Here is an 18,103-nt window from a genome sequence, read left to right as displayed (position 1 = left end):
AGTAAAGGTGGACATAAAGTTCCCTAATCTCAGATTGAATTTTCCTTTGATCCGTGGTCTCTGCACCATAATTAATTTTAGTCTACGGACATTAGATTTAGCTTTACCCAGATTTCCCAGATTAAAGAAATACCAATTACTTTTCTCGCCATACTACGTACATGTGATCTAAGGATCATCCCATTTGTTTTCTCTTCCCATAAATCGTAAAAGTCTAACTTGGCTGGATGATAATGGGCCAACTCTATTTCATTAGGATTTGAGGGTTTTTTGATACGAAATGGTTGACAATGTTTTACAGGATTTCACCTGTTCCCTTTTCCCTGAGCTTTGTATTTTGAGTAGGGCATGGAGAATTGTTTTACTTTAAACTTCATGCACTACCACAGCACTGTCGGCTTTGGGTTGTCAGATATGATTTCTTATTGCCAATGATTTATCTCAATTGTCAATGCCTTTCACTATTCATCATTATTACAAAGACTTATTAAAATGCAAATACAATGGACCATGTTAAAACGAGGGTCGCTATTAAAGTTTAAAGTAATAACAGAACAATCACTAGCTATTATGCCTTAATAGTAACATTTGCAACCTGGTCTTGTAGTGAATCTGAAATGAACAAGTGATCCAATCGACTCTGTATTAGCGAGTTTCGCTGCCACCATTTTAAAGGGCTGGTGAAGAGTAAAACTGAATTTTTTATTGCTTGTTTATTTTAACAAATAAAATGATCAAAAAAAGATCTGCATTGGAATTTTTCAAAACTGCGCTCCCAGTTTCGAATAAAGGCCCTAGCGACGCCCTTGGCAACGACGATGCAAATCTTCGGCAATCTTCGGTAAATGTCGGGTGTGACGTCACTTACAGGGTATTGACCGCCGGCGCTATTCACTGCAGTGCTTTGTGTACATTCTAAATCTATTGTAAAAAGTTATAACAATGCCTAGGCGTTGTGTCGCGATGCATTGTTCCCATTGCGAATCAAAATTGTTTCAATGGCCGAAGGATGAAGATCTGGCCAAAAAATGGACAAAGTTTGTAAAAGCAAAGCGAGTTAATTTTACTCCCATAGCCACGAGCGTACTTTGCTACAAACATTTTACCGACGATTGTTTTGCCAACCTCATGGAATACGATCACGGATTTGCCAGAAGGTAAGCCCTAATTTGTAAGATTATTGATAAAAGTAGTGATCGGCTTGATTATTTTGGTGCTGTTGTCCTAGCCCACGAGTTCGAAACCGATGTGAGCGAAGGACTGCTGTGATTGCTTTCCAGGCATTTCTACGTGGCAAAACCATGTGTTGCGCAACGTCGTATAATGATGTACTTCGCGTCAAACGATATCGATATCAGAGGTTCACACTTGGCGACGTATATAATTCAGTACAAGTTACATCTACAACAGACCTAAGCCTTAGTTGCCGAAAAAAAATCACCCTTTCAAATCATCCAAAAATCATGAATGTTCCATTGATAAAAAAACGTATGTGCCTTAGCTCGTCCTGCGTGGCGGTGACTAGTCGTTTCGGCCCAAGTCGTTTCGGCCTCTCTATTTCCGGCCCCGAGTTGTTTTAACACTGCAACTCAAGACGCTTCGGCATCCCTGTTTCGATATTTTTTGCAAACTAATTAGTAATTTACTGAAGCGTCATATTCGTAAGTGTGACTTTTGCGTTGCGGCCAGTACTTTTATGTGCATTTTATGTGACTTTTGCCGTGCCTTTTCGGCACCGCCGTCAAACTTTTGTAGAATCAGTAGAAGCTTTTTCACAAATTGGAAAATGATATTACGATTTTTTTGGTACGGTTTTTGACCACGTTCTCGCAAGAAAGTGTGAACGTGAATGTTGACATACGACTTACGGCCAGAAATTGGGAGTCCGAAATGCCTTGGTGCCGAAACGTGTGCATTAACCTGCGTAGCAGGCCTGCATGTCTTACAGCTAAGCGTACGTCTCCTCGTGGACGTGTAGCCGGGCCGAAAGACTTTTTTATGATTTCCGTGCAGGTTTTATTTCCCTATCTTTTTTGTAGTTAACAATATTCATTAATACTCTTGTTCACTGGCTGTAACTTTCTTTTCTATACCAGACTGATGCTCGTTGCAGATGCCGTTCCTACTATTCAACTCCGTCCACCTACTCCCACCACTCACCAAGATCAGGGTGCTCACCTCAGCCCACACACTCCTAGAGCTGCAGCTGCTAAACGTGAACGTAAGAGATTGGTGGCTCTTGCCGTCAGTTCATTACAAGAAGCAGCGAGTGCAGAGCCAACAGTTGAGCCAGAACCAACTATCCCAACCGATGAATCACCAAGTGTCATCAGTCAGCCAGAACAATTGCGATCATGTGAAATGACACATCCTTTGTCAACTGACAAAAGTAAGTTACGCTCACACAACAGCAAGACACCATCATATCAAATACAGGCACGTTATGTTTCATCGACCATAGTTCATTCATGATTGTTCTATGCAGTTTTCCAATTTCCTGCTACAATTTATAGAATTGTTTGAAACGTTTTTTTATGAAATTCCTTTAAAAATGTAAGGATTTATTTCCATTTTTTTCCTTTGTACAGAAATACAGACACTGAAGTACACTCCTCCATGTGAAAAATGCAGTATGAGACCCCGTCATAAATCCATTGGTGTGCAGTGTGACTTACCGGTACCTCTGCAATCCCATACCCAACAAAAAGAAAGAGAAGAGCCAGATCCGCTACATATGATCAGCCTTTGTCTGACATTGATGAAGAAATGGAAATATCAGAGGGAGAGGATGCAGAAGAGGAAGATCCAAACTATGGCATTGAAGAAACTCATGAAGATGGAGACATATCAGACTCTGAGAATGACACATCCGGGAGGAATCAGGTTTGATGAAGTCAGGTAAGCTCATCATGTGATCACTGTGAAATTTACCTTTACCTAGTGAAATAAGAATCACTGTCATTTTACTTAAATGCCTCACTTCATAGTGAAGGATTTATTTGCAATTCCTGGTTTCCCTCTTTCCAATATGAAATTAAATGCAAATTTGCATATTTCAGTGACATGCGAAATTGGCATTTTCAATCAAATGGATTACATCTATTGAATAAACCCTTGAGAATGACTACAATAAAGGCGCATTACCGGTATATGTAATTTATGATCTATGTTTGATTTTTTTCAGGAACGATGGAAATGAAGACTTACACAAACAGAGGAAATATATTGTCTTTGAGTCTTCACTGATGGCCCTCTTTGCTCTTTGTACAGTGTGCAGAGCCACAAATACATGTCATCGCTATGTGTGTGGAACCCTGCTTAAGGTCAGGGCTGTATGCACCTCCTGTGGTAATAAGCAGGAGTGGTGTAATCAGCCATTCATCAGAAACATACCAACCCTGAATCTGCTGCTCAACTGTGCAATTCTCTTTTCTGGGAGCTTGCCAAGAAAAGCTTTAAGGATGTTCAGGTATGACACATTCACCTCAATCATGGAATACATTATATAAGGACTAAACTTTTGTTTTTAAGTGTGAGAATTGTGTAATAACCAAGGTGTGTGATGGTTTTTACTCTTTTGCATGATAGAGTTTTAATTGCAACTTTCAATTTACTAATAAACAGGTATGTTTTTTTCAGCTTTCTAAATATCCAGTGCCACACCACGAGGACATACTTTCACCACCAGGCATCCTACATGTATGATGCCATAGCCACTGTCTGGAAAAAGAAACAGGGTGCTCTGTTCACTTCCCTCAGGCATAAGGAGTTGATACTTGGTGGTGATGCAAGGTGTGATTCCATGGGTCACTCTGCCAAATATGGAAGTTACAATTTAATGGAACTCAATGTTAACAAAGTGTTAATCGTCCAGTTGGTCCAGGTAAACATGAAATTGATGACAGAACAATTGTGTGTGTGTATGTGTATGTGTGTGTGTTGGGGGGAGTGACAAAAATTTTACCTTTGCAAACTTTCATCACAAATGAAATGTTATGTTTCATTAAGTCACATATTGTACTTTTTGTTCTTGCATTCAATACTACAGTTGTTATTGTTGTTGTTATCATCCTGCAGAGTAATGAGGTTGGAAGTAGCTATGGAATGGAGCTGGAGGGCTTGAAAAGGTGCCGCCAAGAGTTGGAAGCGTACAAAGATGTTGAAGTTAAAGCTATTATTACTGACAGGCATCGTCGGGTAGCAAAATGGATCAGGGAAAACTGGACCAATGTCACCCATTACTTTGATTGTTGGCATATTGTGAAAGGTCAGAGCATTTGTAAATATGAACAGTTTTTGTCAAATATATTTCTTTCATGCCTGTACTGTATCAGAGTCAAGTAAAGGGAATTGATATAATTCAGTATCTAGTACAGTATGTAAATAGAAATGAAAGTATCTGTGACTTCCATTGTTATCCAAGATACACTGTATGTCAACATGCAATGGAAGCTTCACCATCGCCGAACAGTAGGGTCTCTTGTCCTCGTCAATGGAACAGAGTAGTACATGAATGATTAGATTAAATGTCACTAATTACAACAGAAGTGCACATTGTATGTATTGACAACACAGTATAATTTTCAGGTTTATGCAAAAAGCTGATGGCACTGGCCAAAAATAAGAACATGTCTGTCATGAAGGAGTGGATCATGAGCATCAAGTGCCACTTGTACTGGTGTGCGCTGTCATCAACAACAGCAGAGAAGAAGAAGAAGAAATGGCTTGCTTGCGTGGACCACATACAGAATTTTCATGAAAACTGTTCACATCCTCCAATTACCAGGGGCAAACTCTGGCTATTACCTGGTAAGCTTTTCCACACCAGTGCCAATACACATGGTTTTGAGACATGCCTGTAACTCTGAGAAGTAATCATACATTATACTTATTAGGAAATAGTTTTGCAGTGTGCGCATTCCTTTTCTTTCAGCTATATGATGACAGTTTGCTATAAAGTTCATTCAATGTAGCATTATATGCGTGTGATCTTGACAACTGTAAATAGAGGGACATTTAGTCATAGACCGTCGAGAAAAAACATTTTTCTCGAGGGTCTACGATTTAGTTAACTCATTAAGCTTACATATTTTATTGATAGGTACTAAAGTGAATGTCAAAGTGGTAGAACTCCTTACCAAGACCATGTTTGTAAATGATGTACAGAAGATGTCACATCATGGGCAGACCAGTGGTGTAGAGGCTTATCAAATAGTATTGTTAATCATTTTGTACCCAAAATGTACACGTTTTCCTACAAAGGAATGTGCAGCAGGTGGGTGGGTTGTCTCTTGATGTTTGGAAGTGAAATCCCTACCAGCAGTACCAGTACATACTGCCTTTTTCTTGTTTATAGGAGCAATGCAATGGAATAATTCAAATACCAGGTAGGAATTGTGAACTCAAAAAATGGACATGCATTCCCATTCAAAGAGTCTCGTCATTTCAGATTCTAACCAAGAACTACCAGCACATAATTTTCTCGACCATGTTCTTATTTGCTTTTGTTTTTTGTGCTACTTAATCCAGAGTAAGACTTGCTGCAATGCATTACAATGAAAATGCTGGGAGGGGACAAAGTGACGAAGGAAGGAGTTAGCTGTTACAGCATTGCATATCCTAAGTACAAGAATGGTGGCTATTCCCTCAAAAAGGTCCTGGTTGAGGCAACATACATGTGTGGTAAGTATTTCAGTGTACAACCATGCGCCAGTCAACGAAGAAAATATTAATAGTTAAAAGCACATTGCCTGTATTGTTTTGAATTATTATTCATACCATGATTCCAAATAAAAAAATCATTTCGTGATTCTTTCCACCGTGTGGTTCACGGTGTGGGCACTGAGTTTTCAAATACTGATGATGAAAATACTAGTTTTCTTTAATTATCAATTTACAACCATGTGAAATGTAGTGATCATATACTTTTGTATTGTATGTAAACCTTTTATAATTTGTATAGGTCACATGAACGACTGCTTCTCTGAGGTATAGAAATTAGCTCAAAACCCAAGGAAATTTAGGACTGATGTTCTGAGAGTTGAAGACCCAAAGTTCCTTACTGCAGCTCTTTCCAAGCAAGACAAGGAAACTTTCATTGCCGAACACTGTACACGCTTTCGTGAAAATTACATCTAATTAAATTTGCAAGACGGAGTTTGATACACAACTGTGCTATACAACACTTTTATTCAAGCATTAAATTGCACTATTTTTACAATAATGACAATAAACAGCTGGCTCATAGTCTTTTAGCTACTATAGACTATAGTCTATAGAAGCTATTGGGATGGGTATCCGTCCGTCGTCAGTCTGTATGTATGTATGTATGTATGTATGTATGTATGTATGTATATATGTATGTCCATTTGTGAGGCGTCCGTCCACTCAAATATCTTGAGAACCACAGTACTTACTGGTTTGATATTTGTTGTGTAGATGAAAAATATGATTTTGAGAAACTATTTTTTTTAATTTTTTGATATTGTTGAAAATAGGCAAATTAATGCCAGAAAAGGTGTTTTTGGTAAAAAATCTTCTTCTTCATAACCGCTGGTCAGACAGCTTTGTTATTTGGTATACAGGTCCCTAGGGACAACCCAACTTAGATTTGTTCAAATTGTGATGAAATATGCAAATCTGTATTTTTAAGGAATTTTTTTGTCATTTTTGATCAAAATTTGACTTACATTGTATGTAATGCTTGTACTGTATAAACCCTATCAATTCACTCAGAAAAAAATAATTAATATGAATTTAAATAATTGAATTAATTAGGAAATCATCAAAGCCAAAATAATTTAGTGTAGAATTATCAGAAAGTTCAACTTTTTTTGACAGTTCATAGTGAAATGCTTACCATCTTGGAGGATTAAAACATGTAAAGGCAACTTTCCTGAATCCCAACTTTGACATATTCTGAACCGTCATTTATTGTGCCCTGTATGTTATCTAAAAGAAATTGCTCAAAATAGTTTGTCATGATAGGGTGGTCAAATAAATAGAGATAGAGAAAGTTCTAATTTCCATTTATGGTTGACTTGGTAAGGAAAAAAATAGAGTGGTAATTAAAAGTGTGGTCAAAGTGATAGGGTTTTTATGGTAAAGCTGGGCTGTAAGATTCCTCATGTGCTATTTATAGCAATTACGCAATCTGTGTAAACAGTGTAATGAAAGTGTTACATGATGCTTTTGATGACCTTGAACTTCTTAAGTTTCAAACAACATTTGTCTCTTCAGTGTGCTTTCTCTGAGTACGTACAGTCTCAACTTATTCAACAGAACTTACTTACAATGTGAATTTGAAAGTTAAAATGTGCTGGTTAATAGGATGAAAATACTGTTAAAAGATAACCAGCTTAAGATTCTTTATAACCTGACAGATATGCTGTTTTTTTTATGACGAAAATCTTTATTTAAGCAAGTCTTGTTTACTTTAATTAGATTGTAATTAACTCTTGTTTATTAGCTACTATAGACTAATATAGTCTATAGAAGCTATTGGGATGGGTATCTGTCTGGCGTGCACTGTCAGCATGTACGGTATGTATGTATGTATGTTTGTCCGTTTGTGAGGCGTCCGTCCACTCAAATATCTTGAGAACTGCAGTACTTACTATTTGATATTTGTTGTGTGGATAAAATATATGATTTTGAGAAACTCTTTTATTAATTTTTTGATATTATTGAAAATATGCATATTAGCACCAAAAAAGGCATTTTTGGTAAAAAATCTTCTTCATAACCACTGGGCAGACAGCTTTGTTATTTGGTATACAGGTCCCTAGGGATAACCCAACTTAGATTTGTTAAAATTGTGATGAAATATGCAAATCTGTAATGTTACGGAATTTTTTTCCATTTTTGGTTAGGCCACCCTGAAATGAGCTATCAAAGATATTCACCTTTTTCATCAATACATGTGTCACAAAAGGTATTCTCTACATAACACAACAGAGCTCTGTCAACTGTTGAGTCGCTTGTTTTTCAAAACTGCTGGTCAGACAGTTTTAATATTTGGTTTACAGGTCCGTAGGATGACCTTAGTGTGATAATTTCATACAGTCAGGAAATACTTAATTTTGTGTCCATGTCTATAGTAGCTTCAGGACTTTGGCCCTATGTTTTTTCACCTCCTTGTTTGGTTGACGTTACATGACCATTCAGTGGGTACAGTCTGTGGTTTCCCCATTACTTTGTCAACTGAAACTCAGTGTGCAATTCACAGGAAAGGTCAATAAAGTTTAAAAATACCCAGTTACTCAGAATAACAAAACAGATTCACCTTGAGTATGATTTGACACTACTAATTATGCAGAATGTATCAATGCAGTTCTGGAAGATTGTCCTCAGCAACAAGAAACCCTTTAAAAACAAAATTTTCTTCTTCACCTGGAGGTGGGAAGTGTGCCCTGATACAAGACACAGCACAAGCTGGTAGTACAGTCCGGTTGTCTTTACCAAGGAACTCCCAGCACCAGCGGACAAACTGTCTATACGCAATGTGTCTGTACTTGGCATCCTGGGGTCCATTGAATGCTTCCCTTTGTACTACTGCTTGTATGTTAGCCACGCCACCTGTAATCCATCAGGACAAAGGCACACTGCTTGCATTCCAGGATGGTCTGTAATACAGGTTAATTTTCGATGAAACCGCTCCTGCCCTGTCATCCTTTTATCCATCACTTGCGGATTTCAGCACAGCAAACACACTCAACAGCTGTGGGCATTGTTTGGCAGTGGCTGCACATGCACCTGTGAAAATAGCATGAAGTTGGGCTTCAGAACTGAAGTTACATCATTTTAAGTATAGAGCCTTGGATGAGCTTCACTTCACTTCACTTTGACAATATTATAAGTTTTTCAAAATGGCAGGAATTTAAAAATGAACACAAACAGAATTTCTTGAAACACAGATAAAGGCTACATCATTTATTAGGTGGATTGCAATAAATATCAGAGAAAATCGGATTATATCTTGGGGTGACAAATTCTACAAAGTTACAACTCTTGGGGCTTTTAAAGGAACAATTTTTGTTTGTTCGGCCCTGACAGCGTAGCACTTTCGACCTTTATCGGCGTAGCCTATAGTCTATATCGTTTTGTCAGGAATGACACTAGACGACAGTACGATAATACGAACAGTGCGCGAGAGCGGTTTTGTCAGTATGACTCACACAAATTGCTAGAGACTTACAGCTACCACGTATTGCCCAAAATCTAGCGCTACCACTTTAATTTTCTATCAAGGGACAATGTTTTGTAACGACCTCAAGTGTACTCGGGGCCAAAACGCATAGGGCGTTGGGGCAGACACAACCGGGTCGTGAAAATTATCGGCCGACACCAACAAGTGCCGAAACTACTTGTTGCCCTTACAAATGTAGAGACAAACAACAAATGATAGTGACTTTCTACATCGCCCATTTTCTCCCTCGTGTGTTCCTGACTATGAACAATTTGCTAACATGCGAAGAATTCATGTTTGTTTGAGACAGCGTTACATAGCATCTTACCATTCTGGTAGCCTTGCTGGTCAAGCCGCCATAGTCGATCGGGTCGTTCTGGTGCAATGTATTTTTGCTAGTACCTTTCCATGCATTATTTAATGAGTGAAAATCACCTTTTCAGCATTTTTTTTTACTCTTCACCAGCCCTTTAAGCGTTTTGCATTTGGCCTTCTCACATTGCATATATCAAGTAATTCAAGATCCTCAATTAATGAATTGATTGATAACTGAACTGTTGGGTGGTTTTTCAAATTACAACCCGCTCTTTCCAAGTTAAGTTTTATACATCTGTTGAAGTCACCTCCTAGGACTACCCGCTTATCTCCGTCTATATTGTGAGTCATTAAAAGATTGTGTATAGCATGATAAACATGATACAAATGACTCTGATTACTTGGCTGATTTGGTGCATAGGTGTTGAAAAAGAGAAAATCTTTGTTCTGGATTGTAGCAATTCAACATAAATATCTACCCTCTGGATCAGAAATCGTATTGTGAATTTCAATATTGATAGTGTTTTTGATTAAAATTATAACGTCGCAGCTAAATTCATTTCCGTGTGCATAAAATACCTTGCCCTTCCATTGTTTGTTCCGGACAAACTCAGAGTGTTTTTGTAAAATGGGTTTCTTGTAACATTGTTAAATAAGGCTTTTTTTCAACCAGGTGAACTCTTTATGGGATCTGATTCCATTCACGTTCAGGGATAGCAAACTAAAATCCATTCCAGTAAGAATTCATTCTGTTTTACAATGTATCTAGAGCGTGTGCAGAGAAGAGAGAGAAACAAACACAGGAGGGCGCCATTTTGTCATTGGCAATAGTTGAGTTGTACTTATTGAGCAGTGTTGAGTGTTGGCCAGCGTTTTGGGCGATCCTGTGTCAAGGGTATTAAGTGCTATTTTTGTAGGAATCAGATGTCAAAAGTCACTTTTATCATCCCCCTAGAATAGCAAAACAAAGCATTTAACACCGAAACTCAACAAGTTGAAGTTCAACATAACACGTTTAAGACTTGAACATGAAAACATGCAGAATTAGAACATCGGTCACTGTCATCAGCCATGCAGTAGTCTAGTGCCACCAAGGAGCTTGCGGCATTCGATGTGGCCTTTGAATTGTCTCTTCTCTCTGTTCAGTAGTCGCATCTTACACCTTTGATGGTGATGCCACTCGATTTGGCAAGTCAACATTGGTCTTACTATCGCCAGATTCTAACAATATACATGTATCATCTGGAAACAGTTCATCCACTGGCGCTCCTGAGCTGGGTACTCTGCTAAATAGGTTGACTTTTTGACAACATACGGTCCTTGTCATCTGTCCTTTGGCAATTTCTTTGTTGTAAAAGTCTCAACATAAACTTTTGAATCTCTTCTTTTGGCGTGCCTCGTGTTCCTCTAGTAATTTATAACTAGTAGACGTGGACTTTTTTCAGAGTTTCAATTGCTTTAAGTAATCCTTAACATCTATCCCTCTCCAGCTATGCTTGTGGAAGAAAGCAGAGTCTGTCTTCTTCCTTGGCAGGTAGCCAAACAGCATGTAATAAGGGGTTGTCTGTGTCACACTACTTTCAGCCGTTTGAATGGCTGACAATGCGTTTGTAGTTTCTCATCCTAATCTGTTTGGTCCGTCACCTCTGGAACCATAGCAAGACGTTAAGCTGTTGTCTTGTTCATTTGTTCTGCTTGGCCATTTCCTATCGGATTACATGGATAACTATGTGTACACTGAATGCAAAGGCGATGAAACTGTTCCTGTGTGACCCTTGCCTCTGCCTCAAAATTCTTTCCTTGATCAGAAATTAACACTCGCGGTACACCATATCTACAGACAATTGCATTGTATGTAATGTCTACTCGCTGATTCATCTGGCACTGCAAATGCCTTCACCCATTTGCTGATGGGATCTGTCAGTCAAAAGATGAATTTGTTTCCTCTTGGCGTTGTTGTGAGAAGTCCAACAAAGTCCACGTTGCAACGCATCTGAGGTTCATTTGGGATGGGTAATCCACTCTCTACAGGATTGTCACGAGTAGTTGGTGCCTTACGTTGCAAGCATACTTAACAAGAATGGAACCATGTGTTCGAATCTTTTTTCAATTGGAGCAGAAATACCTTGAACCATCAGCAGCCTTTGTTTTGGATAGCCCAAAGTAGCCCATCTCATCATGAAGCACACTCAGAGATTGTCCTGCTCGTGTCATTGGAATAACAATCTGCTGTATGTGCTTGTCTCCTTTTTGTGATATCCGGACAGGCAAGTTATCCACTAATTTCAGTTGAGCGCCGCATTTGGTTAGGAAGATTTGCATATAATTAGTCCCCACGGACACCGTCCGGGGGGACTTATAGGTTTGGTCATGTCCGTGCGTGCGTGCGTGCGTCCGTGCGTGCGTGCGTCCGTCCGTTCACGCAGATATCTCAGAGATGCCTGGAGCGATTTCATTCAAACTTGGTACAAGGATTACTCCTTATGTCATACATATGCACGTCAATTTGTTTTTGATATGATCCAATATGGCCGTGTGGCGGCCATTTTGTTTCCTGTATTTGATGTACACAGCCAATAGTCAGACAGTTTTTGGCCATTCCTTTCAAACATGGCACAAGAACAACACACTGTAACTTTAGTTTGGATATAACGTTACTTTTGCAATATGATCTTATATATGGCTGCCAGACAGCCATGTATGGTATTAATGATACTATTAATGGTGTTTTAATTAATAAAAAATGAGCTAAAATATGACAGATCTTGTACTTTTACCGGGCAAAATGTGGTAAGTAAGTGCATAATTTTTTGCATGTTGTTTTTGTGGTATTGAATAAAATGACCGCAAACTCAGCTCTTGAAGTTCGCAGCAAAATAACCCCGAATCCGAATCTGAAATTTGCTTAACGGTACTTTCTTCATGGCAGATCAAAAACTGTTAAAAATATTAGACATAGTAGTGTAAAATGTTCCTTTTTCGAGTGTCTATGATTGTACTATTTCAATGAAAATGAACTACAGATATATCAGCTGCCTTTTATGCCGAGAAATTTCTTGTAATGCAACGATGAAATTTGCTGGATCTTAGTACGAATGTGAATCCGTTTTCAATAAAGCCGTTACGTTATGAGCGTGTGTACATACTCATGCACGGAGCCGTCAATTTGTCTACGATTTTTGACGCGATTCGCTATCAACAACAGGTACGTATAGTTACGGATCATTCATTAATGTGTGTACGGTAGGTGTGTAATGGATAATTTGATTATGGCGATAAAAGAAGGCGTTATCTGAAAGTGACAAAGTACGATGTGGCTCGTACGATGTGTTGCTACTCCATTTGTGTCATGTGCATTGTGCATGTTTATGTAATGTACAACTACAGTCGGTGCAGAGTGCATCTTGAACGGCTAGAGTAGCGTGTCTGATTTTGAATAATGTTGACAAAGCATTTTAGTGGTATCGTTAAATTTATGATGTCCACGATGTGAACATTCGCAGTATTTTTGTAATCGCCGAACTTGGGAAGCAACGTGCCACGTTTTCTCAAACTTAACACGATATTCGATACATATTGTGCGTGGCCGGCGGCCGTGGATCTCAAAATGGCGATGATGTGGTGTGATACTAACTCACTGATCGTTTCGGCCGCTCTATTTCCGGCCGAGTCGTTTCGGGACCCAGGCCAGAACGTTTCGTCATCCTTGTTTCGATTTTTTCCAGCAAATACTGTGTATATATGTAGAGTAAACGGAAACATGTAGAACTCGTTTCAAAAACTGCTGTCTAAATATAGGGTTAGGGTTTTCAGTGACGTTAATACGTACATGACACAGTGGGAAATCACTACCGTGTCTTACATTTCCCTTGATAAAAAAAATAAGCAAGCATGAAACACCGAATTAATTTGCATAGATGTTGTTTAGTAAATCTCAGAAAATGTAGAAAAAATTGTTGTGGCATTTTCCGTCATTACGCAGTTATGGCACGTTAAACTTGAAACTCCGGCGGTTGCGGCGTCTTGAGTGCCGATACTAGCACAGGTCAAATATCCTGTACGGGCCCCACGTTTTCCGTACGGCATTTTTATGGTGGTTCTGTTTTAGAATTGCCAGATTCAGAATTGTAATTACTTGACATATGAAGATGACATTGGTGACAAAAAGCCGTACTTTATCGAACAGGGAAAAATATGAATTAGGGTAGCCCAACGTACGATGTGTGCATCTCATGTTGTGTGCATGTTCCCGGCTATGGCCTCGCGCCACGCTAGAACACAATGTAAAGTATGCGTGCTTTAGTGGCGATTCTAAATCTACCTTCAGTTTTGTGAACAAAAATGACGAAATACAGTTAGTGATATACTAAAATTTTGAAGTTTGCTAGCACTTGTATGTTCTTAAGATCACATAGAAGTTGGTATACAGAAAATTGACTGAAGTCCACTTGATGCTGCCTTATCACCTCTGAGGGCATTTTCTGAATGAATTATAGTACAGAGTCTTTTCTCGCATATGTTAATTGTTCATAATAAATAATTTGATTTGATTTTAATTGTATAAAGATCACTTCAAAGGAAGAAATTATGGTGTGGCAATAATTTGTATTTTTATTGTAACATTTGGTAACATGAGTTCAATCCGATGGTGTCTCTGATACTTCAAAGCATCTCTCAGACAGATGAGAAGTTTGTAATTCACAATACTAAAAGTGTTCACAACGTAAACAATGAACCATTTACAAATCACAGTTGTTAATGAATTATATCAAGTATTCTAATTTTCATGAATTATGTGTGACAAGCCATGTGTTAAATATGTACACCAGTAATAATGTTCATGTCTGAAATAATCCCTTTTCATTTCTTTTTCAGATACGAAAGAAGAAGTTTGTTAGTGCCTGGGTCACTAACGGTACTCGTGCGGAGTACTCCCAATTTGGGAATTGAGCAGAGGTTGGAACGCATAACCATCCTAGCTGCTGGCCTGAATATAGGCCATCATAGAACCAAAATACAAAATACTTACAGGAATATTCAATACGGAATCTAATACTAGAAGCACAAATACGATACCATATACAGACCTTGAACATACCTGATATATACTCGTGCGGAGTACTCCCAATCGAAGTGTGTGTTTGGGAATTTAGCAGAGGTTGGAACGCATAACCATCCTAGCTGCTGGCCTGAACATAGGCCATTATAGAACCAAAATACGGAATACTTAAAGGAATATTCAATACAGAAGCTGATACTAGAATCACAAAGACAATACCTATTTACAGAACTTGAACATAACTGATATACTGTAATTAAACAGCATACTAATCAGTGGACTTCTACAATAGCGAACTATTGGTAGCAGAATATTGCCCCTTGAAGTTACAAGAAATTGTACTAATTTGAAACAAAAACTACTGACTTTGAAACAATTTAGTTTCCAAAGTATATTTAAAAGATACTTTGCTAAACAAACCTTTTCTGAATTTGTTGATTCATAAACCTGTTACACGTTGAACACTTCCTATTCTAACCACCTCAATTACGCAAACATTTTTTTGTGTGATACTTTCAGCACCAAACTTCAAAGGGATATCTCATTTTGTGAGTCCAATAAACCAAGTATTATGGACATCTCTCTGCAACAGTACCGACTTGCTATAGGTGGTTTCCATAGTGTACACTTCAAACAGGAATTTAAAATGGCCAGATTCATGTACTTTTCTCTGAGCTGGATCATTCAAATTTATTTATGTAACCATTATTTGAAGCAGCTTCTCATGTTAGGTGGTGACATTGAAACAAATCCAGGTCCTGTCTTTCCAACCACAGTACTTTCATATCCTACCAAGAGAGTAATTACAGGTAATTTCCATCAAGGTTCCTTTAAGTATTTATTAAGTGCAACTGGCACCAGCACATGTATGACTAACAGTCTGGTAGCATTGGCTTACTCTCAGATTCTTGGAATGCCAGACTGGAACAGTGCAGTTATTGATTCAATCCTTGATATGGGCAAAGCATTGTATGATAAAGTATACCCAAACAGAAACAGTAAAGATTCATGCCCGTATTTACAGGTAACAGATTTGAATGTTAACTTCAGACTGAAATGTCAGTATTTCACTTGCAATCCATGCTTTTCCCTGTTTGGATACCTTGGTGATTCTGTCAGCCCTGATAACATTGTACACAAATTAGACAATGCACTCCAAACTGCCTTTGAAATTTCTTCACAAGCAATTCTGATTATTGAGCAATATGGGATGGCGTTATTTAAAATGAATGGTCAATTCCATGTGTTTGATTCCCACAGTAGAAATGATGAAGGGTACGCACATTCTGATGGCCATGCAGTTTTAGTTACTGTTGATTCGATTGCTGACCTTTGTAAACATCTACAACATTTAGTTTGTACATTGACAGAAAAGCCCCTTAAAACTGTACAATTTGAAATCACCCCAGTGTTACTCTACACACAAAACACATGTCACAATTTCTATGACTTGCCTGATGAATGTAGTATTAATACTTCAGCATTCCAATCTCATATCAACTCAGATGATTTGAAAAGCAATAAGCGTAAGAGTACTCTAGAAGAGAGAGAACCTACAAAATTCATAAAAACCTGTCAACCTTCAACCCCAAAAGTAGAAACTGAAACAAGGATCACTACCTCAGTAACTGATGATGACAATTGCTATATCACTTCTGAAACTGTAACATCAAAATACACCTACAACCCAACTGATTTCACATGGCAAACTGCAAAAGCATCATTATTTCAGATCACTCCACCGAAGTATGCTGTTCATTTTCAAGGCCAAGGTTTTCCACTGGGAGTTCCATTGACGAAAGATCTGATTGGTGATGGTAATTGCTTTTTCAGAGCTATCTCATATTTAGTTGCTGGAAATGAAAAATATCATGGTCTGATAAGATTAAAGATAGTTGAACATTTGAAAGGGAATAAATTCAAATTTGAAAAGATACTACGAACTCAAGGACAAACTATTGAACAATATTTGCTACAAAGTGAGATTGCCAAGCTTGGCAAATATGCTAGTGAAGTAGAAATTGTTGCCACATCCCATTTTCTGAATACAAACATTTACACATACATGATTGACAAACGCTGGCTGAAGTATTCTGGCCAAATGGTTGACCCTCATATTGGTGTTGAGAAAAAATCAATCTATTTGCAACACTGCAATGCCAATCATTACCAACTTGTCACACAGAGGTGATAAATCAAACCCCCTTCAAAACTACTTTACATCACAAAAAGTGCTACAAGATCAACATATGCTAAGTCAAAAGACAACATCTACCCAAAGAAAACTATCGAAAAGGGAAAAGCAGCAGTTGAGAAAACAGAATGCAAGGACAAGGATGAGTGTCATCAGACAAAGCAGATCAGAATTAGACAGAGAGAACACCAAAGAACAGGATAGAATCAGAAAGTTGAAGGACAGAAAATTCAAAAAAAGAAGCAGGTAAAGAAAAGCAAATGGACAGACTTAGGAAATATAAAGAGCGAAGACACAAAACAGAACTTGCCAAAGAGACAGATAAACAACAAAACAAAGTTAGAAAGAGGAGTGCAAGAATTAATAGAACAGAACTTGCCAAGGAGATAGATAAACAACAAAACAAAGTTAGAATGAGGACTGAAAGAATTAATAGAACAGAACTTGCCAAGGAGAAAGATAAACAACAAAACAAAGTTAGAATGAGGAGTGCAAGAATTAATAGAACAGAACTTGCCAAGGAGATAGATAAACAACAAAACAAAGTTAGAAAGAGAACTGAAAGAATTAATAGAACAGAACTTGCCAAGGAGAAAGATAAACAACAAAACAAAGTCAGAATGAGGAGTGAAAGAATTAATAGAACAGAACTTGCCAAGGAGAAAGATAAACAACAAAACAAAGTTAGAATGAGAACTGAAAGAAGCAATAGAACAGAACTTGTCAAGGAGAAAGATAAACAACAAAACAAAGTTAGAAAGAGGACTGCAAGAATTAATAGAACAGAACTTGCCAAGGAGAAAGATAAACAACAAAACAATGTCAGAATGAGGAGTGCAAGAATTAATAGAACAGAACTTGCCAAGGAGAAAGATAAACAACAAAACAAAGTTAGAATGAAGAGTGCAAGAATTAATAGAACAGAACTTCCCTTATGAAAATTTTCTGTAGAAATTCTATCGAATTTGATGACAAAATTCAATTAAAGTGATACAGAATTTCTACAGAAATTCTACTGAACCTTTATGGAAATTAACAGAGTTTAATGGAGTTTTGGCCCCCTTTTTCTGTAGAAATTCAACAGACTTTCTGTATCATTTCTGTAGAATTTACAGAATTTCTATGTAAATTCAATACACGTTCTACAGAGTATCTGTAGCACTATATTGAATTTCTACCACATTCTACAGAATTTTATGTAGAATTTCTGTAGAACTATATTTAATTTTTGCACTCTTTTACAGAAGTTTGTTTGTCTTATACGAGTTCAATCTCTTAGAAGGTATGACAACAATATGTGTTAAACTTTTACTAAGTAAGGAATACCACCTTATGATATTGCCATAGA

The 18,103-nt window shown here is 37.8% G+C and overlaps 1 protein-coding gene and 1 long non-coding RNA gene across 2 annotated transcripts; both read left to right on the top strand.

Annotated features, from left to right (window-relative positions):
- The first annotated feature begins 1,881 nt into the window (after positions 1-1,881).
- Positions 1,882-4,335, top strand: LOC139128516 (uncharacterized). Its single transcript, XR_011551325.1, has 4 exons — positions 1,882-2,389; positions 3,185-3,469; positions 3,640-3,883; positions 4,078-4,335. It is a non-coding gene; the product is annotated as an uncharacterized lncRNA (long non-coding RNA).
- A 12,680-nt stretch (positions 4,336-17,015) lies between these two features.
- On the top strand, positions 17,016-17,693 carry LOC139128510 (uncharacterized). Its single transcript, XM_070694276.1, has one exon. The coding sequence runs from the start codon at positions 17,016-17,018 to the stop codon at positions 17,691-17,693; it is 678 nt and encodes a 225-aa protein (XP_070550377.1).
- Positions 17,694-18,103: the final 410 nt, after the last annotated feature.

The sequence above is a fragment of the Ptychodera flava genome, unplaced genomic scaffold, assembly GCF_041260155.1.
Source record: "Ptychodera flava strain L36383 unplaced genomic scaffold, AS_Pfla_20210202 Scaffold_57__1_contigs__length_852473_pilon, whole genome shotgun sequence".
NCBI classification, from domain to species: Eukaryota; Metazoa; Hemichordata; class Enteropneusta; family Ptychoderidae; genus Ptychodera; species Ptychodera flava.
The sequence above is the reverse complement of the archived record's forward strand: the minus strand, read 5'-3'. Positions and strand labels throughout refer to the sequence as shown.